Source organism: Chiloscyllium plagiosum, chromosome 11 (assembly GCF_004010195.1).
Source record: "Chiloscyllium plagiosum isolate BGI_BamShark_2017 chromosome 11, ASM401019v2, whole genome shotgun sequence".
Taxonomy (NCBI): Eukaryota; Metazoa; Chordata; class Chondrichthyes; order Orectolobiformes; family Hemiscylliidae; genus Chiloscyllium; species Chiloscyllium plagiosum.
Window position 1 is genome coordinate 34,465,414 of NC_057720.1, and position 24,431 is coordinate 34,489,844.

At 41.2% G+C, this 24,431-nt stretch overlaps 1 protein-coding gene across 1 annotated transcript in view; it reads right to left on the reverse strand.

Moving 5' to 3' along the window:
• The window catches only part of slc6a9 (solute carrier family 6 member 9), a 241,873-nt gene extending 219,666 nt beyond the window's left edge, over nucleotides 1-22,207 (reverse strand). The window contains exons 1-3 of the mRNA XM_043699069.1: nucleotides 22,038-22,207; nucleotides 10,402-10,454; nucleotides 1,688-1,866 (exon numbers count right to left, since the gene is read on the reverse strand). Coding sequence (XP_043555004.1) covers nucleotides 1,688-1,717 — 30 coding nt within the window. The 5' untranslated portion in view covers nucleotides 1,718-1,866; nucleotides 10,402-10,454; nucleotides 22,038-22,207. The remainder of the gene's footprint in view (nucleotides 1-1,687; nucleotides 1,867-10,401; nucleotides 10,455-22,037) is intronic.
• Nucleotides 22,208-24,431: the final 2,224 nt, after the last annotated feature.

The following is a 24,431-nucleotide window of genomic DNA, read 5'->3' on the forward strand; positions in this document are numbered from 1 at the left end:
ATCACATTTCCAACGCCCCTCCCCCAAGTCCCTCCTCCCTACCTTTTATCTTAGCCTGCTGGACACCCTTTCCTCATTCCTGAAGAAGGGCTCATGCCCGAAACCTCGATTCTCCTGCTGCCTGACCTGCTGCACTTTTCCAGCAACACATTTTCAGCTCATGCTGGAGATCAGAGTCAAGGTTAGTGTGGTGCTGGAAAAGCACAGAAGGTCAGATGGCATCCAAGGAGCAGGAAAATCAACGTTTCGGGCAAAAGCCCTTCATCAGGAATCTGAAACGTCGATTTTCCTGCTCCTCGGATGCTGCCTGACCTGCTGTGCTTTTCCAGCACCACTCTAGTCTTGACATCGTTGAATAATATGCAACTATCTTTTAAAGGCATTCTAAATTGTAAGCACTGATGAAATTGCTTTGCTCCAGAAAAACTCATAACCTTTATGTGCAACGTCAAACTTCTCTATTGATAAAATGTAGTCCATGTATGTTTAGAAATCTTTCTTATAAAGTTGACCTAGTCCCATTTTTATGTCCCACTTGTTTCAAAACATTAACTAGGTTTTCTCTCTTCACAGAGGCTGCCAGATTTGCTGAATTTCTCCAGCAATTTTCTATTTTTGTTTGTTTCAGACCTCCAGCATCCAGAGTTCTTTACTCTATTTTATATGCAATCACCCTATTTCTCAGAACCAGGCACTAGTGAAAATATGCACAACTGATGAGTTCAGCTAAGTTTGATAACTCACCTTCTAATGGCAAACTTAAGCAATATAATGACTTTTCCCACAAAACAAATAGTAATGTGCCTTAACTAAATGATAATATTAAAGGATTTGCCCAATTTTAAAAATAAATTACTGTAGTCATTCAGAGAATGTGCCTTAAAACCATCCACTATTTTCTATCTGGGGCATTCAAAAAAATTCCTGAGTGCCCTGCAAATGCTGTCACCACAAAGGGCTGAAATGTTCTTACTGGTGAGTTTTGCTTGCATCCGGTTTCAAAAGGGGGGCACAGTAAAAGGTTAGATCGCAACTTATTCAACCAACCCCTACACAAGGAGACTGGGTAGGAAAAAAAATACCCCACCTTTGGATTTCATGAACAAAATGATGGAAGATCCTCTGGCAATGATCAGGTTTTTAAACAGAGAACTTTGTAAGCTTAGTCAGGCTCAGAGAATTTAAAACACTGAAGGAACAGTATGATTAATTCTATAAAGAGAGGTGGCATGATATATTTCGTAATGCTACACAAATGTAGATTACAATATTTGAATTAAAGAAGTCTCAACATACATGTTATTTTCTACATTTATCTTGCAATGAAATAAATTAGCTGTTATACAGGTTGTAAACATTTCAAGACTGAAGAACTGTGGAAAAATCCTAACAGACTAGCCCAAGATCATAAAGTGATGTCTGTGTTACAGGTCTGAGTTATGCTATTTTGGAAGTCGATATAAAGCTGTGTGATTTAACTTCCTATAAAAATAGGATACTCATTCCAATTGTAGATGCACTGACACCACTGAACCCAAGAAGACACCAATAGTGGATCTAAGCCAGCAGCTTAAAAATGCAAGACAGCTATACATTCAAAATTCAAGCTATGGGTAGATAACAAATTCCATACTTTACCACCATAATTTTACATTAAATAAAGTTAACATTATTTTTCAGGTCTTACCAGCATGGCTTCTGAGCTTTTGTCAACCATGGTCTATATGATTGTTCCGAGCTTTTACAATACGCTGTTCATGGATTTCTGTCTGTTCAAGTCTGTTCAGTCACTACTGCCCTCTGTCTCTCTCTTGCTGTGGTTGTAATGAAATTCTCTGTCTGCTTAATCCAGAAACCTTGGACACTCTGAAATGACATGTGACACAGTGTGTTTTATTCCAGTCCAGTTCAATGGCATCAGTAGCAGTCAGCCTCCAGATTAAAGATGATTGTATTGCAAGAAGTTGTTTCAACATGTAATATGTGGGTTGTATTTCCACTGTAAAATGTCAATGCATTTTTTAATCTACACATATCAGTTTGAAGTCATTTTTCTCTCTTACCACAATGTACAATCTCCCAATCTCCTCCTCACTTTACTCTCCACTTCTGTCTCCTTATTCAATGGCAATAATCAAAAGCTGAAGTACAATTCACAACTCATTTGACTCCTTTCTACACAGGTACATTTCATAAGTAACTTGTACTCCGACCAGCTTTTTCATTTATGATGCATGAATGACTCATCATTTAGAAATATTAATGTTCACAATAAACTTAGCAAATTGCAAGCTCACTGTGGTGTTCAGGTAGAGACCTAACAGTAAGGTCTGTTGTTGACAATGTGAAAGTTAGCAGGAATGAATATTTAACTTTGCTTTCACTTTAAGGGACGGAAGTCTGATTTATGAGTTTGTAAATTTGTTCAGAAAACAGCCTCAGTTTTGCTCCCTCAAAGTTTCAGGCTTGTTGCATTTAAAATTAGCAGAATGCCCTTGTGTACCAAGATATTCCTTCATTTCATTACTTGTAAACACACCTCAGTTTTTATATTGACAAGCCCCATTATATTCCAGAAGGTCCTAAATGATTTGGCATTAGTCATGGATTTCATAGATTCCCTACATTGTGAAACAGGCCCTTCGGCCCAATAGGTTCACAGTGACCCTCTGAAGAGTATCCCACTCAAACCCAATCCCCTAACCCATATTTACCTCTGACCAATGTACCTAACATACACATCCCTGAACATTATGGGCAATTTTGCATGGCTTATTCACCCTTAACTTACACATCTTTGGATTGTGGGAGGGAACCAGAGCACCCGGAGGAAACCCATGCAGACATGGGGAGAACGTGCAAACTCCATACAGACCTAGTGCTGTGAGGCAACAGTGCTGACCACTGAGCCACCATGCCACCACGGTGCATTGTACAAGAAATTCAACAATAAAAAGGAAGGAAACACTTCTCCAATTCAGAAGTTAATGAATACAATGCTTTGACAGAATCCGTCACATATAGTCAAAATACCTTGGATATCATTATGACATTGGACTGTGTAGAATGGACAAACACATCATGAGTTCAGGAACAAAGCTAAACTGCGCGTAGAATCATAGAGTCTTATATAACATCCATCCATTTCTGACTGTTACTTTGGAAAATCTATCCCATTCCCCTAAAAATTTTTAGTTGATTATGTAAAAACAATGAAAACTACTTCAAGCGTTCAGTAACTTTAAAAATCTCCACCCTTTCCTAAGCAAACCTTTTTAGGGATGAGTCCTTTGAGTTTTATTACTGAATTAACAAAAACACCTCTCAGTACTGAATCACATACCTTTAGGAAGGTTCCATAATCAGTGCATTCTAAATAGTAACAAAAACAGAAATTGCTGAAAAAAGCATAGCAGGCCTGGCAGTATCTACAGAGAGACAGCAAAATTAACGGTTCAGGTCCAGTGACCCTTCTTCAAAACTTTGTTTCAGAAATGTTAATTCTGCTTTCTCTCCACAGATGCTGCCAGAACTGCTGAATTTTTCCAGCAATGTCTGCTTTTGTTTCTGATCTCCAGCATCCATGGTTCTTTAGATTTTTTGTTTCATGTTAAATAGTGTTGTGGGGCAGTCCTATATAGGTTATGGCTCCTACTTGCATAATCCTTTTTATGATGTGCTTCTTTCTGATCTAATCCCATGACATAGACAATCTTATTAAAAAAGGACAGAAGGAACCAGTGATTGCATCTTGTACTTTAAACTAAAGTACTCTAAAATATGTGGCTGAGCATCAGTAATTAACTGGACCTCTTTATGCAACTTACAAGGAAAAAGAGGCTTGCGCATTCCTGGTCACTATATGGCAATTTCCCATGGCCAATCCACCTAACCTGAACATCTTTGGATTGTGGGAGGAAACTGGAGCACCCAGCAGAAACAAAGGGAACATGCAAACTCCGCACAAACAGTCACCTGGTTTCGTGAGGCTATAGTGCTAACCACTGCTGCATCATGCCACCCTTGTACATACCATTTACATTTTATTCCAATTAGTCTAATGGTGTTTGTAAACAACAGTGCTCATTTCTTAGAAGTGCAAAACCATATATTTACTGTACTGTTGCAACACAGTAACAGGCCATGCAATCCTTTTCCTCAACTTCTGATTACATATGTTGAATTTCAATTTCTTTTTCTTGTTTTTTTATTTGCTACTGTACATTATGTGAGGTTTTGTTGAATTTTCAGTCCATCTACCTTTCTTTCTGATCACTTCCATTGTTACTAGTGTTTGAACATTCAGAAAACTTTAAACACGGCTTTATTTTTGTATTTCTCACTTCTAGACATTAGCTTCGAAACAACTGCTGGTGATATTATTAGGTGAATACTTAACACGTACATATGACATTTCTGTCCATTATTTTAGCAACTGCATTAACCCTTGAGATAAATGTTTGCACAAAAACAGCAGATAAACGAATGTCAAAAATAACACTTACACACAAATACTAAAATTCACATACTAATCCAAGCAGTAATCATTTTTAGACTGATAATTTCTTGACTCTAGGTTTTTATCTTTACACAGTGTCACCTTTCCTTTAAGAACTTAGCCATAGAGTTATAAAGCATGGAAACAGATCCTTCAGTCGAACTCGTCCATGTCAAGTAGCTTTCCCAAACTAAACTAGTCCCATACATTTGGTCCATAACCCTTTAAACCTTTCCTATTCATTTTTTTTATCCAAATGTCTTTTAAATATTGTAACTGTATCAGCATTTGTCACCTCCTCTGTCACTTCATTCCACATGTGAACCACTCTCTGTGTGAAAACGTTGCCCCTCAGGTCCCTTCTAAATCTTTCTTATCTCAACTTGAAAGGATTCAGAAAGGATTTACAAGAATGTTGCCAGGTTTGGAGAATTTGACCTGGAGGGAGAGATTAAATAGGCTGGGGCTGTTTTCCCTGGAACGTTGAAGGCTGAGGAGTGACCTTATAGAGGTTTATAAAATTATGAGGGGCATCGATAGGATGAATAGACAAAGTCTCTTCCCCGGGGTGGGGGAATCCAGTACTAGAGGGCATAGGTTTAGGGTGAGAGAGGAAAGATATAAAAGAGACTTAACAGGCAATTTTTTCATGCAGAGGGTGGTGTGTGTGTAGAATGGGCTGCCAGAGGAAGTGGTGGAGGCTAGTACAATTGCAACATTTAAAAGGCATCTGGATGGGTATATGAATAGGAAGGGTTTGGAGGGATATGGGCCAGGTGCTGGCAGGTGGGACTAGATTAGTTTTGGATAGCCTGTCAACATAGACGAATTGGACCGAAGGGTCTGTTTCCGTGCTCAAAGACATCCAGCACTTCCTCCTCTGTGATACGGACATTTTTCAAGATGTCACCATCTATTTCCCTACATTCTATATCTTCCATGTCCTTTTCCACAGTAAACACTGATGTAAAATACTCATTTAGTATCTTCCACCATCCCCTGCGTCTACACACAAATGCCACCTTGCTAATCTTTGAGGGGCCGTATTCTCTCCCTAGTTACCCTTTTGTCCTTGATGGATTCTCCTTAACTCTATTTGCCAAAGCTATTTCATGTCCCCTTTTTGACCTCCTGATTTCCCTCTTAAGTACACTCCTGCTGCCTTTATACTCTTCTAAGGATTCATTCAATCTATCCTGTATATACCTGACATATGTTTCCTTCCTTATCTTAACAAAACCTTCAATTTCTCTAGTCATCCAGCATTTCCTATACCTACGAGCCTTTTCTTTCACCCAAACAGGAATATACTGTCTCTGGACTCTTATTCTCTCATTTCTGAAGGCTTCCCATTTTCCAGCCATTCCTTTAGCTGCAAACATCTGCCCCCAGGTCAGCTTTTGAAAGTTTTTTTTTATTAGATTCCCTACAGAGTGGAAACAGACTCTTTTGACCAACAAGTCCACACCGACGCTCCAAAGAGTAACCCACCCAGGCTCATTTCCCTCTAAGTCACCTAACACTATGGGCAATTTAGCATGGCCAAGTCACCTGGCCTGCACATCTTTGGATTGTGGGAGGAAACCAGAGCACCCAAAGGAAACCCACGCAGACACCGGGAGAATGTGCAAACTCCACACAGACAGTCGCCGAGCTTGGAATCGAACCTGGGTCCCTGGTGCTGTAAGGCAGCAGTGCTAACCACTGAGCCACAGTTCTTGCCTAATACCATCAAAATTGGCCAAGCTCCAATTTAGAACTTCAACTTTTAGATCTGGTGTCTCCTTTTCCATCACTATTTTAAAACTAATAGAATTATTGTCGCTGGCCCCAAAGTGTTCCCCCACTGACACCTCAGTCGCCTGCAACTGCTTTATTTCCCAAAAGTAGGTCAAGTTTTGACCCTTCTCTCGTAGGTACATCCACATATTGAATCAAAAAATGTTCTTGTATGTACTTAACAAATTCTTCTCCATCTAAACCCTTAATACTATGGCAGTCCCAGTCTATGTTTGAAAAGTTTAAATCCCCTACCAAAACCACTGTATCAATCTTACAGATAACTGAGATCTCCTTACAAATTTGTTTCTGAATTTCCCGCTGACTATTAGAGGGTTTACAATACTTCTGATGGGAAAGTGTAAACATGCAGGTTTTACATGTGTATGTTTTAACTGATTTAAAGTTGTGGAATGCAGGAGCATCCAGGTGACTTCATCAAACTGTTTTTTGGAGGTGATGTGCTTCCTACTTGTCCATATAAACACTGGATTATTGAATTGTTATTAACTTAGATTTCTGGTCTTATTTTCACCTAGCCTGGGCTTGACCAACAAAGTAGCCATTTGGATACAGAACTGGCTTGAAGGTAGAAGACAGAGGGTGGTGGTGGAGGGTTGTTTTTCAGATTGGAGGCCTGTGACCAGTGGAGTGCCACAACGATTGGTGCTGGGTCCACTACTTTTCATAATATATATAAATGATTTGGATCTGAGCTTAAGAAGTACAGTTAGTAAGTTTGCAAATAACACCAAAATTGGAGGTGTAGTGAACAGCGAACAAGGTTACCTCGGACTACAATGGGATCTTGATCAGATGGGTCAATGGGCTGAGAAGTGCCAGATGGAGTTTAATTCAGATAAATGAGAGGTGCTGCATTTTGGGAAAGCAAATCTTAGCAGGACTTATACACTTAATGGTAAGGTTCTAGGGAGTGTTGCTGAACAAAGAGACCTTGGAGTACAGGTTCATAGCTCCTTGAAAGTAAAGTTGCATTTAGATAGAGTGAAGGCGGCATTTGGTATGCTTTTCTTTATTGGGCAGAATATTGAGTACAGGAATTGAGAGTTCATGTTGCGGCTGTACAAGCCATTGGTTAGCCCACTGTTGGAATATTGCATGCAATTCTGATCTCCTTCCTATTGGAAGGATGTTGTGAAACTCAAACGGGTTCAGAAAAATGTACAAGCATGTGCCAGGATTGCAGGATTTGAGCTATAGGGAGAGGCTGAACAGGCTGGGGCTGCTATCCCTGGAGTGTCGGAGGCTGAGGGGTGATCTTATAGAGGTTTATAAAATCATGAGGGGGATGGATAGAGTAAACAGACAAGGTCTTTTCCCTGAGGTAAGTGAGTCCAGAACTAAAGGGCATAGGTTTAAGGTGAGAGGGGAAAAATATAAAAGAGACTTAAGGGGCAGCTTTTTCACACAGAGGGTGGTACGCGTATGCAATGGGCTGCCAGAGGAAGTGGTGGAGGCAGATACAATTGCAACATTTAAGAGGCATCTGGATGGCCATATGAATAGGAAGGGTTTGGAGGGATGTGGGCCGGGTGCTGGCAGGTGCGTTGGGTTACCTGGTCGGCATGGACGAGTTCGACCAAAGGATATGTTCCCGTGCTGTACATCTCTATGACTCTATGGCCTCTCTGATAGCCATGTTGATTTATAACTGTAATACTTGCCAACGCCTTTATTTTTCTTTCGGTGTCATATACTGGCCTATGTTTCTTCCTTGCATTTATGGTCTGCACTCAGTAGCTTATCGACATTATGCCAAAAAGAGCAAGTTTTCCTTCCGGTAAGCTGCTCCACATCTCTAGTTTGCCCTTTTACTCCTTTACCAAGTTGATGTTAAATACCATTATAGGTGTGAAAAAAAAAGTGGACTTATGAACTAAATAATGCTAGGAGTGTGACAAACTAAGACGCAGAGATTCAAATGTTCCATTCCCCATAAATATGAGGGAAGGTAATAAACAAATAATATATCCAGGAACATTTTTGACTTATAAATAGAGGCACAGAGTACAAGGGTAAATATATATGGTTATGCAAGGCAATGATTAGGCAACAGTCTCTGGTTAGGTCTCTAGTCTATAAAAATGACACTATAACCACTGGTTATAGTGCTTCAAAGTATTGGCATGAGAGATAGATTAGAGATTTTGGGACTACTTTAAACCACTGAGAGGTTTGACAATATTGTTTAAAATTATGTGAGATTTTATTCGGATAACATGTAACAGCTTTCATAAATCACAGCATATTAGTCGACCCTGCATGCAGAGCAGCCCAATTTCTTTGGCCACCCCAATTACATGTACCCAGCATGTAGGTTGATTCCCCTATTCAGCCACCACATGTTATATCCAGAATTATAGTAAATTTCAATTTCTTACACCATGAATTAATGTTTGACTTACCAGTACCATATATGTGGATGCAGGGGACTGGTTAGCAGAGTAGAGGTACACCAATAGTATTTTCAATTTGTATACCCAACTGAGGTTGCCATTAAAGTCCTTCCATCTTGAATGTTCCCCTTACCTAAGGCATGGTGATCCTTGAGGTAAACTGGTACACTGGTTATCACATGCTAATGGGAGAGCAGCCCTCTGGGTCTATGTTTAGCTTAATTCATAACTATATTTAAGGAGGCAACACAGATGACAATAACCCTAATCAGTAGCAATGGTTTACTCTTATACTTGACATATGAGAAAATTCTATTTTTGAAGGTATTTTTCAAGGTTTCTTAAGTGAACTCTTAAGTAAAGTTTTAGTATTTATGATACTGTAGCTGGAGCAGAGAAGGCAAGACATTGATTTCATTTATTTCTTTGGGTGGATAAGGGAAAATCTATGAGTACTCAATGAAGAAGAGGCAAAATAGAAAGTTCTGGAGAAACTCAGCAGATCTGACAGCATTTGTAGAGAGAGAAACAAAGTTAATGCTCAAATCTTGTGATTCTTCGTCAGAACTATTCTCATGAAGGGTTGCTTGATTTGAAACATTAACTCTGTTCCTTCTATACATACTGTCAACAATATTGATAGATCAAGGATAGGTTAAAGGGCATTCTGATTCAACAACTGAATTGTTATTATAGTTATAGATCATTTACAAAGCATTCACATAATGATTATTAAGATTTGATGAATACGACAAAATATATTTAATCTTGAAATGATTAATTTCTACTCTGTCTTGGCCTTAGTGGATTGATACTTTCACATCATACATTTGTTTTCAGTCAAATTACATGTGCTGCTCTTTAAGCTTTGCACCAAATCCAATCATATGAAGAGTAAAAATTGAGGGTTTGTTTAGCCATTGGGTCATACTGAAAGGGAGAAAATAAAAGTCGAATTTCAATGACATCATATAAGCGTCCAGGTTTGTGACCACTTCTTTTACAGACTATACACTGTGTAAGCTGGGTTTTTTTATCAATAAAAATCAAACTTCATATGGAGGAAATGATCTCAAAGACAAGCAACAATCATGGCTTTTTTGGGGGAAAGATTTCATGTAAATATCAACTGATCAACAACATGCTTCTCTGAAGCAGACATTTTTAAAAGCACGTGCAGTACCAAGAATGGAAGGTCTTGGCTGCTTTTACATTGAAACATAGTAACATGGGTTATGAGCAGGACATTTATCTCCTCAACTCTGCTTCGCCATTCTAGATCATGATCTAGATCTACCTAAATACCATATTGAGTCCATTTTAGTTTAGATTTACAAAGATGGATATCCATGGTTCAGTTTAGGCATTTACCTTCAGCTTCCAAATCCCAGTGTCAGCTTTTTTGAGTCTTTGACTACTGCTGGGATAAAGAAGTTTGATGGACTGACATCTATAATCAGAACCAGCTCAGTCGCCCGTTTTCCAGAATGTGAATTAAATAGTACCAGTTTTATAGATCCTTAAACTCCTAGTCATCCTGACAGTTAATAAATGATCAGGCAAATTATACCGACAACAGCAAGACCTGGAGAAGCAGTGATTTGGAAGCAGATAAAAACATACTTGTTCAGTAATCATATTTTGCCTGGAGAAGGCAGGAGATTTGTTTTTGTCTTTAGAAATCTTGCAAATAGTGATGCACCTTACCTCAATATGGTTTCTCAATTCCTTCCCTTGCTTTCGATCTCAACTGGTAATACCTGGCAAATAGAAAACACAGTAAGGGTTACTAGGGCTCACAATGGAAGTGTGAGCTAGATATCCAGATGAAAGTTTGTTTAAAAATAATAGACATTATTGGGTGAATTTTGCACTCAAGATAATTAATCTTGAGATTGAATGTTTTGGCATGAAATGATAACTTTTCCACTTGTTTGCTCCCACTGAGAAGTCATACACATGAGGAGCACACATCGACTTCTGCTTCTGCACGTTAGGTAAATTGTCCCATAGTGTTCAGGGATGTGTAGGTTAGGTGCATTATTCAGAGGAAATGTAAGGGAATGGGTTTGGGTGGTTTACTCTTTGGTGGGTCGGTATGGACCTATTGGTAGTGATTCTCATTATTATTCTAATTCTGGTGTTTGAGGATTTATAGCCAGAGTGCACAAGTATTAACATAAAGGAAGGTAACTGTGGTTGTTTGAAGGCCAATCCTTGGCCAACCATCTTCAGCTATTACATTAATGGCTTTCCCTTGTCAGAATTTGAGATCTTTGCTGATGACACAGAAACAGTCCATGCCCATCTGCAACAAGATCTGGACAATATTCAGGATTAGACTGATAAGTGGCAAGCTACATTTGTGCCACACAAGTGCCAGGCAGAGACTGCCTTCAACAAGACAAACTCTAATCATCTCCTCTTGATGTTCAATGGTATTATTTTGCTGAATTCCCTGCTACCAACATGCTTGGCTATAACAGCAGGGCACAGGCTGGGAATTCTGCAGCAACGAACAACTCCTGACTTCCCAAAGCGTCTCCTCTCCAAGCCACATACTGTCTTGGCTTAAAACTATATTGCTGTTCCTTCATTGAGTCAAAATCGTGGAACTCCGTTCCAAATAGGACAGTGGTACCTACACCATATGGATAGCAGTGGCCCAAAATGGCAGTTCACAACCACCTTCTCAAAGACAATTAAGGATGCACAGTAAATTCAGACTGAACCAACAACATCCACATCCTGTGAAAGAATTTTTAAAAACTCTCAAAGAGAGTAGGCTAATGAGAAAGAAAACCTTTCTTCATTCTATCCCTGCCAATGCAGCTTGACCTTGTTTTCTCAAAAGTATCTCTATCAGGCATTGGTTTTACTACTGTCCAAATCTAAAATTCCAGTGTTGCATTCTGGGAAAGGTTCACAGAAAGTTTTGTGGAATTTATGACTTTGTGAAGGAACTGCAGACTGTTTTATCAGTTAACATTGTCATATCATTGCAAGACATCTTGATGTTGTGGATCACTGCTATTTCTGGAAAAACCAGCTTCATGACAGACATCAGGAAGGTTTCTCAAAGCAGTAACAGGAACCTGACACCAGGACAAATTCTGAGTCTTGTCATGAAACTTCAACTGTATTGGGAATGCAAGAATATTATTTAATGTAAGTGTCCTAATTAGACAGGGAGAAAGTGAGGACTGCAGATGCTGGAGATCAAAGCTGAAAATGTGTTGCTGGAAAAGCGCAGCAGGTCAGGCAGCATCCAAATGCAGGAGAATCGACGTCTCGGGCATGAGCCCTTCTTCCTGAAGAAGGGCTCATGCCCGAAACGTCGATTCTCCTGCTCCTTGTAATTAGACAAGGGGCTAGCTCACCAACCCAATTAGGAACCACCAGCAGCACCAGGAGGTGGAAGTTGCCCGACAGGTACCAGTGACAAAAATCAGGTGATAACCATGATAGGATCTGCCATTGCCTTGGAAAATATAGAAGACAGCTCCTCAGAAGATGAGCTGCAGTCCATAATAGTAAATAAAGTTACAGCACTTGACCTAGCATTAGTTGGCTTATGACAACTTATAGAAATTAAATAAATGTGAGTTTTCCTGCAATTTCTGATTTTGTTTCAGATTTCCAGCATCCGTAGTTCTTTGTTTTTCAGGGTTTTTTTCCTTAAAAGATCAGAATGGGGTATTCACTGAAGACACGGAAGTTTCCAGTTCCAGTTCAGCACCACACACCAGACAGGGGACCCATGTAAAAAAAAGAGATGAGGAAGGTTTTGTTTTCTCTCAAAGGATAGTGAATTTGCAGAGTTCTATACAACAGAGGACCATAGTGATAATAAAGGCTATTCCTATTCTGTCCTATTCTATAGAGGCTGGGTTTTTATATATATTTAAAACTTAGATAGACAGCTTTAAAGCTTATTCTTTCAAAGTGTGTGTGATTCACTTCTAATGGAGCATTTAGTACCCATCGTTAATTGCCACTGAACTGACTGACTTGTTGGGCCAATTCAGAAGTCACTGAAGAGTCAACTCATTGCGGTGGGTTTGAAGTCAGTTGCAAGGCAGCCCAGATAAGAATGGTGGAGGGGATTTAAGAATAGCCAGTGATAACGTTTTGGTCACCATTGCTAAGACTATCTTTCAATTGCTTAAGAGGTTAGCTTACGAAATCATCTGTGTGTTCATTTGGTTCTTCAACTTAATAGATAGACAGCAGAATGTAGTCAGCCAGCTTGTGCTTATGAAACTCAAAACAAAATATTTACTGGTGGATGTGATTCCCAGACTATGCAAGACTTGCTAGGGTGTCGTTTAGCTCAGTTGGCTGGATGTCTGGCTTGTAATACAGTAACGGATGCCAACAACATGGGTTCAATTTCTACACCAGCTAAAATTACCAGAAGGAATTTTTCTTCTCAGCCTTTCCCTCACTTGAGATGTGATGACCTCCAGATTAAATTATTACCAGCAATCTCTCTCCAATGAGAAAGCAGGCCTACGATCTGGTAAGCCTATGGCTGACAAACTGCTGTAGCCTCATCTTATGTGCAGAAATGTCTTCTCTGTAGACAAAAGGTATATTTTAAGGCCTGACACTTCTTTTCAATTATCTGTGATCTTGGGAACCTACAGTTCGTGATTGCTACTGCCATGGTGATGCCTTGGCCAATCACAGTTGACAGCACAGCTTTCTATGGTAGTACAAATTATTGTAGTCGTTTGAAATTTGGCATTCTTGCATTTGTTCTGATCAATACTGGACAATAAGTTTTATTTTAATTTATTCTTGGGATGTGGGCATTGCTTACCAAGCCAGTATTTATTGTCCATCCTTAATTGCCCAGAGGCCACTTAAGCGTCAACTATACTGGGTGTTAGGACCATCAGATATAGGAGTACAATTAGGCCATTGGGCCCATCGAGTCTGCTCTGCCACTTGATCATGGCTGACATGGGCTTTCTCAACCCTTGATCCCGTTACTAATCAAGAACCTATCTACCTCTGTCTTAAATACACTCAATGATTTGGTCTTCATAGCCCTCTGTGGCAATGAGTTCCACTGATTCACCATCCTATGGCTGAAACAATTCCTCCTCATCTCAGTTCGAAAGGGTCACCCCTTCTCTCTAAGGCTGTACCCTCGGGTCCTGGTTTCTCCTACCGTGGAAACATCTTCTCCACATTCACTCTATCCAGACCTCTCAGGATTGGTAAGCTTCAATCAGGTCCCCTCTCAACCTCCTGAACTCCATCGACAACCAGCTCAAACTCCTCAGCTGTTCCTCATGTGACAAGCCCTTCATCCCCAGGATCATTCTTGTAAACCCTTCCTGGACCCACTCTAAGGCCAGTACATCCTTCCTTAGACAGGGGGGCCCAAAACTGCTCACAACATTCCAAAAGTGGTCTTATCAGAGCCTTATACAGCCTTAGCAGTACATCTCTGCTCTTGTATTGTAGCCCTCTTGAAATGAATACTAATATTATATTTACCTTTCTAATGAATGGGTGGCATGGTGGCACAGTGGTTAGCACTGCTGCCTCACAGCGCCAGAGACCCGGGTTCAATTCCCGCCTCAGGCGACTGACTGTGTGGAGTTTGCACGTTCTCCCCGTGTCTGCGTGGGTTTCCTCCAGGTGCTCCGGTTTCCTCCCACAGTCCAAAGATGTGCAAGTCAGGTGAATTGGCCATGCTAAATTGCCCATAGTGTTAGGTAAGGGGTAAATGTAGGGGTATGGGTGGGTTACGCTTTGGCGGGTCGGTGTGGACTTGTTGGGCCGAAGGGCCTGTTTCCACACTGTAATGTAATCTAATCTAAAAAAGAATCTATATTTTAACCCTGAGAACCCTGAACTAGGATTCCTAAGTTGCTTTGTGTTTCAGATTTGCAAAGTCAGTGCCCATTTAGAAATAGTCTATCTTCCTTCAAAGTGCATAACCTCACACTTCCCCACATTGTATTCCATCTACCATTTCTTCATCCACTCTTCTAGCCTGTTCAAGTCCTTCTGCAGCCTCCCGTTTCCAGAAAGCTACCTGCCCCTCCACTTATCTTTGCGTCATTATTAGTGTGGGTCTGGGGTCAAATGTAGGCCAGACTATGTGAGGATAGCAGTTTCCTTCTCCAAAGGACATTAAGCACTTGCCTCTCTTTTCAGCAGCTTTAAAGGTCTGTAGTACTAAGTCTCCTCACAGATTTTGAAATGGCTAGTTGTATAATTTCTTTTTTTTAAATTGCCATCAGGACTGAGGAGCATTAGTTATAAAATAACAATTTTGAAATTCCTACCCACATACCCCTTGCCACTATTGTGTGGACAAGCTCCAGAAAATCTGGTAAAATCAACATCAATGAGATTTTGGATTCTCTTGCCCAGCCCTGCACTAAGCAAAACAGAATTTAAAATATTTTGATGTTTGTATTAATTGCTGAATTCTCACTGTCAAAATCAGCTTGCAGCAGTCCCCGTTGCAGAAGATGTGGGCCCAAACGTTCCTGAATAGGCGCTGGAGGCAGCACTGAAGTTCACTGAAATGCACTAACAATGTTCTTTACCCTATCACCAATCCCAGAGTTAGAGAATGTGAAGTATCCTGAAGAGAGGCCTGCACAATTCCACCTTGATGAATGCACCCAGCTGATTGGACGCCAGCTGGTGGTGGTTAATTTTGTTACAGCCTTGTCAACAACATGAGGTAAATTGGAATCACCCAAAATCACAGAACAGCACAGGAAGCCATTCAGCCTTTCTTGTTCCTCCAAGTGCAACTCAATTTCATATTAACTCTACCCCCAATTTTTTTGCCAAGCAATTTTGGGTGTCATTGTATATACTCAATACCAACATTACTGAAGCCATAACTATGGGAAATAAACTGAATGAAGTATATCTCTCATTTAAAATGAATTTCATAAAAACTCCATTCATAGGATGACGGTGTCATTGGTTAGGCCAGCAATTATTGCTCATTCTTAATTGCCCTGAGGGCAGTTAAGAGTCAACCACATTGCTGTGGGTCTGGAGTCACACACGTAGGCCAGACACATGTAGGCCAAGGTAGAGAGAGTAGGGAGCATCAAGTTCCTAGGAGTGAATTTAAACAACAACGTGTTCTGGACCTTCCATGTAGATGCAATGGTCAAGAAAGCACTGCAACGCCTCTTCTTCCTCAGTAGGCTTAGGAAATTCATCAAATCCAGAAGGACCTTCAACAACCTTTACAGATGAATGATAGAAAGTATTCTATCTGGGTGCATAATGGCTTTGTAGAGCAACTGCTGTGCCCAGGACCGTAAGAAACTACAGAAAGTTGTGTGCATAGCCCAGACAATCATGGAAGCCAACTTCCTATCCATGGACTCCACTAACACTTCTTGCTGCCATGGAAAGGCTGCCAATATCATCAAAGATCCCTCCCATCCCAGTAATAGTCTTTTCCAACCTCTCCCGTCAGACAGAAGATACAGAACTCATGCACCAATATGTTGAAGAACAACTCCTTCCCTGCTGTTATTAGACTGCTGGACCTCTCTAATTTCAAATCTGAATTGAATTGAATCGAATTGAATTTATTGTCACATGTACCGAGACACAGTGAAAAGCTTTGTCTTGTGAGCAATGCACACAGATCACAGAATTAAGTAGCATAGATAGGTAAATAATAGGTAAACAGCAGCAAAAACAAAAACACAGCTACAGGTGAATGTTAAGAGTTTGAGAGTCCATTCAGTATTCTAACAATAGTAGGGTAAAAACTGTTACGAAAGTGATTGCTGTGTGTGTTCAGGCTTCTGTACCTTCACCCCGATGGTAGAGGGGTAGAAAAACATTATCAGGGTGGAATGGATCTCTGAGTCTGCTGGCAGCCTTTCCGACAGCGGGCCTGGTAGTGTTGACCAGGTCCAATGCTAACCTTGCTTTTGTGCACCTCCTGTGCAGCTGGAACCTTGTATGCCTTGCTCTGTCTAAACACCCTATGGTCTATCTGTCCTTGTACATTATGATCTGCCTGTACTACATGCAAAACAAAACTTTTCACTTTACTTAGGTACATGTTATAACAATAAATCAAATCCAGATAAGGATGGCAGACTCACTTCTTAAAGGATATTAGTGAACCAGGTGGGCTTTCCCAACAATTTACACTGGGTTCATAGTTATCTTAAATTCCAGATACTTTTTGAATTCAAATTCTACCATCTGCCATGGGATGTGAAGCCAGGTCACCAGAATATTGCCCAGGTCTCTGGATTGACAATCCGGCAATAATATCACAGGGCTATTGCCTCCCCACAATTATAAAATTCACACTTACACATTCTGGGCCTGCCCCCAAATAGGGTCTGAAGAGGGAGAAATCCCTTGGAATCATTATTTAATCTCAAATTGGTCCTCTCCTGCTTTCACTGCACAAGAGCTTCCCAATCCAAACAACTTCAAAGGTAGCTTCTATTCTACCTATACACACTAGATACATTCCAGCGTTCCTCTTCCAATGGTAAGGTACCGTAGATCCATGCTGATAGCAAGTCAATTCATCTCCGACTTAATAGCTTAGGGAAGAGATCTATTACCACCCTCAGAATTCCAGACCTTGAACTAACCAGAACACACAGATTGACAGGGCTAAGGAGAGCAAAGAAAATCGATCGAATTTTTCCTTTATTATTATCCTGAGACAGGACTAAAGAAGTGACTATGATCTGAATGTTTCTTTTAATGTGGTGAAAGGTAATACAGTCTTTTACCTCAGTGATGCCTGCCCTGGTTCCAACCTCCAGGCCCAAATATGAAGAATCACTACTTAGATACCAAAGAGGAGAGAAAAAAAAAAGAAAATGTGCGTTGGTTTAATATTATTGCACATATTGCCTAAGGTGCGCAAGTGAAATCAATAGACAGTGCAGGTTTTTGTGTCTCAGCTTGGCTCAGTGGTAACCCTTGTACTTTGGAATCAGAAGGCTATATCTCAAACCCAAATTTCAGTGCATGATTTAGGCTAATACATAAGTACAATACTGAAGAAAAAGCTGACTTTTGGATGATAAATTAAACATGAAGAGACACTTCGGCCTCTCAGATTGACATACAAGGTCCAATACAATGTCAAACCCGCCAGCATGTAAAAGATGCAAAACCTGCTGGCATACCACCCCACTCACTTCCATCCAGGGCCCAGTACAGTCCTTCCAGGTGAGACAGAGGCTCATCTGTCTCTCCTCCAACCTAGTTTATTGTGTCTGATGCTCCTGATGTGTCTTCTCTACATCAGTGAGACCAAATATAAGCTAAGGGAAGATTTCATTTAGCACCTCAGCCGGGCCCACAGGTGCCAACCTGACCTCCCAGTCACTGCCGATTTTAATCTCCCTTTCCACTCCCTTTCCAACATGACCATCCTTGGCTTCCTCCACTGCCACAGCGAATCAGACTGGAAATTGGAGGAACAACACGTCATCTTCCACCTGGGCAGCCTACAACCCGGAGGACTCAGCATTGAGTTCTCCAATTTCAAATAACCTCCCTTCCCATCCCCCATCTCCCTTCTCAGCTCCTCTCCCTCCCTTCCACTCCTCTGATCAACCCTTCCAACCAGATTCACTCCTCCCATTGACCAACCAGGTTGTACCCTCCATCTGTGTTCACCTATCCCTACCTCACCACCGCTTCCCCCCTTTATCTGTAGCTCCTCTTGCATCCATCTCCAGTCTTGAAGACCATAAGACATAGGAGTGGAAGTAAGGCCATTCGGCCCATCGAGTCCACTCCGCAAGAAAGACGTTTTGCAACAAGCTGCTACTTCTGCAACTATGTTGCAGCAAAGAATTGCAACAAACACAAAGCACTGTGATTGTTAGATCCAGAATTAATGGGAGTTACTTTTATTGTTGTTTCAGATTTCTTTTGCATGATACTCCCTTGGTCTCAATTTAAGGGTGACACCTGAAACATCGACTTCTCAATCTCCTGATGCTGTCTGGCTTGCTGTGTTCTTCCAGCCTCCTGCTTGTCTACCTTTATTTGAACAACAGCGAGAATTGCAGTTCTTGTTCTGGCCAACATTCATTCTTCAATCAAAACCATCCAAAGAAGTCAAGTTTTTTTGATTCATTTAATTTATTGCTATTTGTTGGATTGGTTGTAGCATTTGTAGCTGTGACTAAACCCTAGTATTCTTTAAGATGGTGAAGTGCTTTGAAATAACCCAAGTCATGAAATATATAAATGCAAGTTATTTCTTCCTTTGAATAGCCATTGGTCTGAGAACTCCTGTAAAATGTATACTAGAAGAAAATTGGTATTGAACAATAATTGAAGATGAATAAATATGTCAAAAATCCTTCTTTTGTTTCATACAAAGAGAATACTGGAATTTTCACATACGACCTGGATATGAAATGATATAGTCTCAACATGTTAAGATGGTGATTTGATGTTAATCAGTGGACATCCTTGAAACAAAATAGTTGAATGTAAAATGTTTGTGTTTTGTAATAGTGCAAGAATGACTAAGGATGCCTCACGACAGATATGAATAAAGTGACAAACCAATGAAAGGAACTATCCAGAAATACAGGAAGAACAGCACAGATGAATATCTAGACAAAAGAAGGTGCACAAAAATATGAAAAAAGGCTAACACTGCTGTTAAATTGAGACCAAGGGAGTTTCATACAAAAGAAATCTGAAACAACAATAAAAGTAACTCCCATTAATTCTGGATCTAACAATCACAGTGCTTTGTGTTTGTTGCAATTCTTTGCTGCAACATAGTTGCAGAAGTAGCAGCTTGTTGCAAAACTTCTTTCTCACACTAACCATATTATTTGCTTTCACATTGGAGATCAGTTTCAGGAATATGTCACCAGTCCCAACATTTGTGGCCAAGTGAATACCCAAACTGTATTCCTGAAGCCTATGTTTCATGAAAACTAGTCTCCAATTCCAGGATTGTCCACTGCGATGATCCCACCAGCTATGGACAAAAGAATTTTCAGAGGAACCGATGACCATCATTGATCATTTAGAGTCATAGTGTCATAAAGTTGTACAGCATGGAAACAGATCCTTCGGTCCAACTCTGCATGCTGACCAAATATCCTAAATTAATCTAGTCCCATTTGCCAGCATTTGGCACATATTCCTCTAACCCTTCCTATTCATATACCCATCCAGATGTCTTTTAAATGTTGTAATTGTACCAGTCTCCACCACTTCCTCTGGCAGCTTTTTCCATACACGCACTACCCTCTGTGTGAAAAAGTTGCCCCTTAGGTCCCTTTTAAATCTTTCCTCTCTCACATTAAACCTATGTCCTCTAATTTTAGACACCCCTACCCTGTGGAAAAGACCTTGGCTGTTCACTGTATCCATGCCCCTCATGATTTTACAAACCTCTATAAGGTCACCCCTCAGCCTCTGACACTCCAGGGAAAATAGGTCCAGCCTATTAAACCTCTCCTTATAGCTGAAATCCACCAACTCTGGCAACATCCTTGTAAATCTGTTCTGAAACCTTTCAAATTTCACAAGATCTTTCCTATAGCTGGGAGACCAGAATTGCATGCAATATTCCAACAGTGGCCTAACCAATGCCCTTTACAGCTGCAACATGACCTCCCAACTCCTGTACTCAATGCACTGACCAATAAAGGCAAGCATACCAACCCTTCTTCACTATCCTATCTACCTGTGACTCCACTTTCAAGAAACTATGAATCTGCATTCCAAGGTCTCTTTGTCAGCAACATTCCCCAGGACCTTACCATTAAGTCTACATATCCTGTCCTGATTTGCCTTACCAAAATGCATGCACCTCACGTTTATCTAAATTAAACTTAATCTGCCACTCTTCGGACCCTTGAGCCCCTGATTAAAAATGATTCACAAAACAAAATGTCAAATTAATGAAATAGTCATTCTTACAGAGAATGCGGGAGCAGTTGAAGCATTATGGGCACAGTAATTTAGTGCCTGTGGTGCTGGATTAAGAAATCAACGGCGTCAAAATTCATAATCTCACAAGGAAAACCTGCAAAACTGAATTTGACTTGTTTGCATGGAATCAGTCGTGAACTGACCATGGAGGCTGCTAACTCACCAAAATCCTGAATGGAAAGGAACCTCTCACTTGATCTAATTTGTTTTTTAGGTTTCTCCAGTTCTAGCTTCTATGACTGTCAGGGCTTTACAGAAACACTGTCCTATCAGCGTTATCTATGTACCAATGGCTTATGTTTTAGTTTGAATCTACTGCTGGCCATTCTTTCTTGTTTAGCCAAATATTTGCACGGACCTGCGCCAGGAGTCCATCCTGGAAAATGGAGAAAACGTTAAAAATACACAGCATGTCTGCTGACATCTTCAAAGAGAAAGAAAAAAAAGGGGCTAATTGATTTCATGGCCCTTTTGAAGTCTCTTAACATCCAAAATGTCACTCTGTCCTTTCTCTTTAAAGATACTGAAAAGCTTGCTGTAAATTTCCGTCCTCGGCTGAACCTGTATGTTGTCTTTGCAGATGCCGCGCTGTACCATTACAGACGTTCAGTTTCACGTTGGGGGTAGTGGGGAGGGGGCGATTAATTCTTACAGAAACTTCCAAATACTCAAGGGTTTTTTATTTAAAGCACGCATTGTCGTCTTAATTAATAATTCTACCTTCCTAAAAGCACATAAGACTGAAGCATTGCACACTAGCAAAGCAAAATTACCAAGCGTGTAAATGCGGCAATTATTTCAACGTGATCGCTTCGTAACAGGACGAGGCGCACAGTTAGTGATGCAGTGCATGTCCACATCCAGAGAGGTTAGCATTCTGTATTTACAGCACGGTGTCGCTAACAGCAACAGCAGACTTTAACGTGCACCCGGCTTATGGAATACACTTGTCATACATTTACACTTGGGCTGCTGTTACCATTACCCATGACTGGGACTCTTTACAGTGCTCCGTATAGTTCTTTACAAGAATAACGTTCCCTTTTGCTGGCAGCACGATTTGCCACGTGTTCTCGTCAATATCAGTTTGCAATGAAAGGAGCCTCTTCCCAAAGCACTAAGTTTCTTTACAGCCAACATAAAACACACACACACATATATATTTCAAGCCTGTGCGACACGTACTCTTACACTGACCACGTTCACCGAAAGCCTAACCCAGCCAGCTCTTAGTGAAGACGTTGCTCGCTGCAGTAAGTGTACAAAGAGAGAGAGAGAGAGAGAGAAAAAATCCCTCCACTATAGCAAAGCATACCAAATCAATGAGAGAAACGGGTGTTCGAGACGGAAGATGCAACACTGTAAAACGATGGCATGGCCCTTACCTTTCTGTATGTTGGCAGATCTGGTCATCAGTGAGCGCTTTACAAAGAACACACACACATACAGACAATTCTTCGCTTTGTCTTCTGGTGGAGACCTTCCAGACAAGATTTGATCCTGTGAGTTGCGTCAGCCTTTCTTGTACTGAATGACCCACTCCAATCAAGACTCCTCCTTCTCGCCTGCAATCTCATTTGTACAGAGGCTGCACTCACTCTGTCAGTGCCCGCCCCCACCATAGCCGGCTGAAGGCTCTTCTCGCGTCTACGTGATCGGCGAATGGTCAAAGCCGGGAAAGGGAGTAGAAATTTGTTAGCAATAAAATGAAAGCGAAGGTTGAAATTGTTTTTATTCTCACCACTCTGTAGTGCTTTCAAAATAAATGCCAACCACGTAATAACTGAGATTTTGCAGGGGGAGTTTGGTGCATTATTTTGCAATGCATCATCCAAAGGAAAAAATCATATACTGGATGAAGAAGCCCTACAGTTGACATTCTGTCAGGTGTTGCATCATGTTACACTAGGAACCGAAATATTGTGGAGATGTGGCACCAATTCGTGAATCATGTTTCATCTACCTGGCTTGGAAACGCAAGATCATCACACCTACCAATGGAATCGACCAGTGTCTAAACGCGGTAAAAACAATGACTGCAGATGCTGGAAACCTTCTTCTGGATCAGTGGTGCTGGAAGAGCACAGCAATTCAGGCAGTATCCGAGGACAGGCAAAATCGACGTTTCGGGCAAAAGCCCTTCAACGCGTCTAATCCTTTCAGAACCCATCTCCAAAGCGTACCCAAAGCAACGATTTAATCACAATCGTGAAAGTAAAACAAAACACACGAAATTGGTCATTCATCTTCAGCTATCTTGAGATGTCATTCAGAACGTTAGATAATTGAGCGTAGAGTCATAATCATAGAGATGTACAGCACAGAAACAGACTCTTTGATCCAACTCGTCCATGCCAACCAGATATCTAAATTAACCATAGAATCCTAGAATCCCTACAGTGTGGAAACAGGCCACTTGGCCCATCAAGTCCACACTGACTCTCTGAAGAGCAGCCCACCCAGACCCAGCCCCTTACACTATCCTTGTAACCCTGCAGTTCCCATGGTTAATCCACCTCGCCCACACATCCCTGGACACTATGGGCAATGTAGCATGGCCAATCCACCTAACCTGCTCACGTTTGGAGTGCGGTAGAAAGCTACAGCACCTGGAGGAAACCCACACAGACACGAGACAGTTGCCTGAGGGTGGAATCAAATCCGGGTCCCGGTGCTGTGAAGCAGCAGTGCTGACCACTGACCACCATGCTGCCCAGGTTTGTGCCGGCACCCCCTACGTTAGGCGTTTAACTCATTGAAAACCATGCCAAGCTTCTGCCTTTACGTCTGCACTGAATGGCAATACAAAACTGCAGTACTATGACGCCGCGATCCTTTGGTGAGGGGTAATGTGCAAAGCATGGTAGGAAGAGTTGCAATTTGTGAGCATTCAAGTTGGCTGAAAGTGAGTGAGCATGAAGAGTGCAGACTGGACCAGTCTGCATCTCAGGCTGGCTGCGTATCCCTGAGCACAAAATGTTTTTGCTGCAGCTTTGCAATGATACTTACCGTTGAAGGTGAGCCTACTGTAAGAGAGATGTGTCATGAGGGTTCATGTGGAACGCCAGTGTCCATGGACAGAGGGTGCGTGTGACCAGTGCAGATGAAACATGCCTTGAGATGCTGTTCCATGGTGACCAGCAAGTAAGGTCTTCATAGTCAGTGGTGAGCTGGAGTCACCAGGTGTCCACGCAGACTTCCATGTCAAGAATTCTCAGCATCTAGTTTGCACATGGCGGATGGTAAGATAGAATGCTTGACTCCTGGAACTCCTTGACTCCTTATGGCTATTCAGCCCATCATGACCCTCAGAAAAGCAGCCCACTCACACCCACCCCACTTTCCCCATATCTAATCCACCTTGCTGACATATCCCTGGAAACTATGAGCAATTTAACATGGTCCATCCACCTAACCTGCACACCTTTGGACTGTGGAAGGAAACCAGAGAACCCACGCAGACACAGGGAGAATGCACAAAGTCCACATTGGCAGTTAGCCAAGGCTCGAATTGAACACAGGTTCCTGGTAGTGTGAGGCAGCAGTGCTAACCACTGAGCCACAGTGCAATCATTTGCCCGCATTTGGCCATATCCGTCTAAACCCTTCCTATTCAGTAAATAAATATTCTAAAAATTAGAACAGAACCACATTTCAGCCACAAGATCTTGAAAGAAGATTGGGAAGCACAAGTGGTTGGAGTTCTGCTATTATAAATACCGACATTTCAGTTCTTGCTTTATCCTTCCTACAAACTTCCTCAAAGAAACCATAAATGA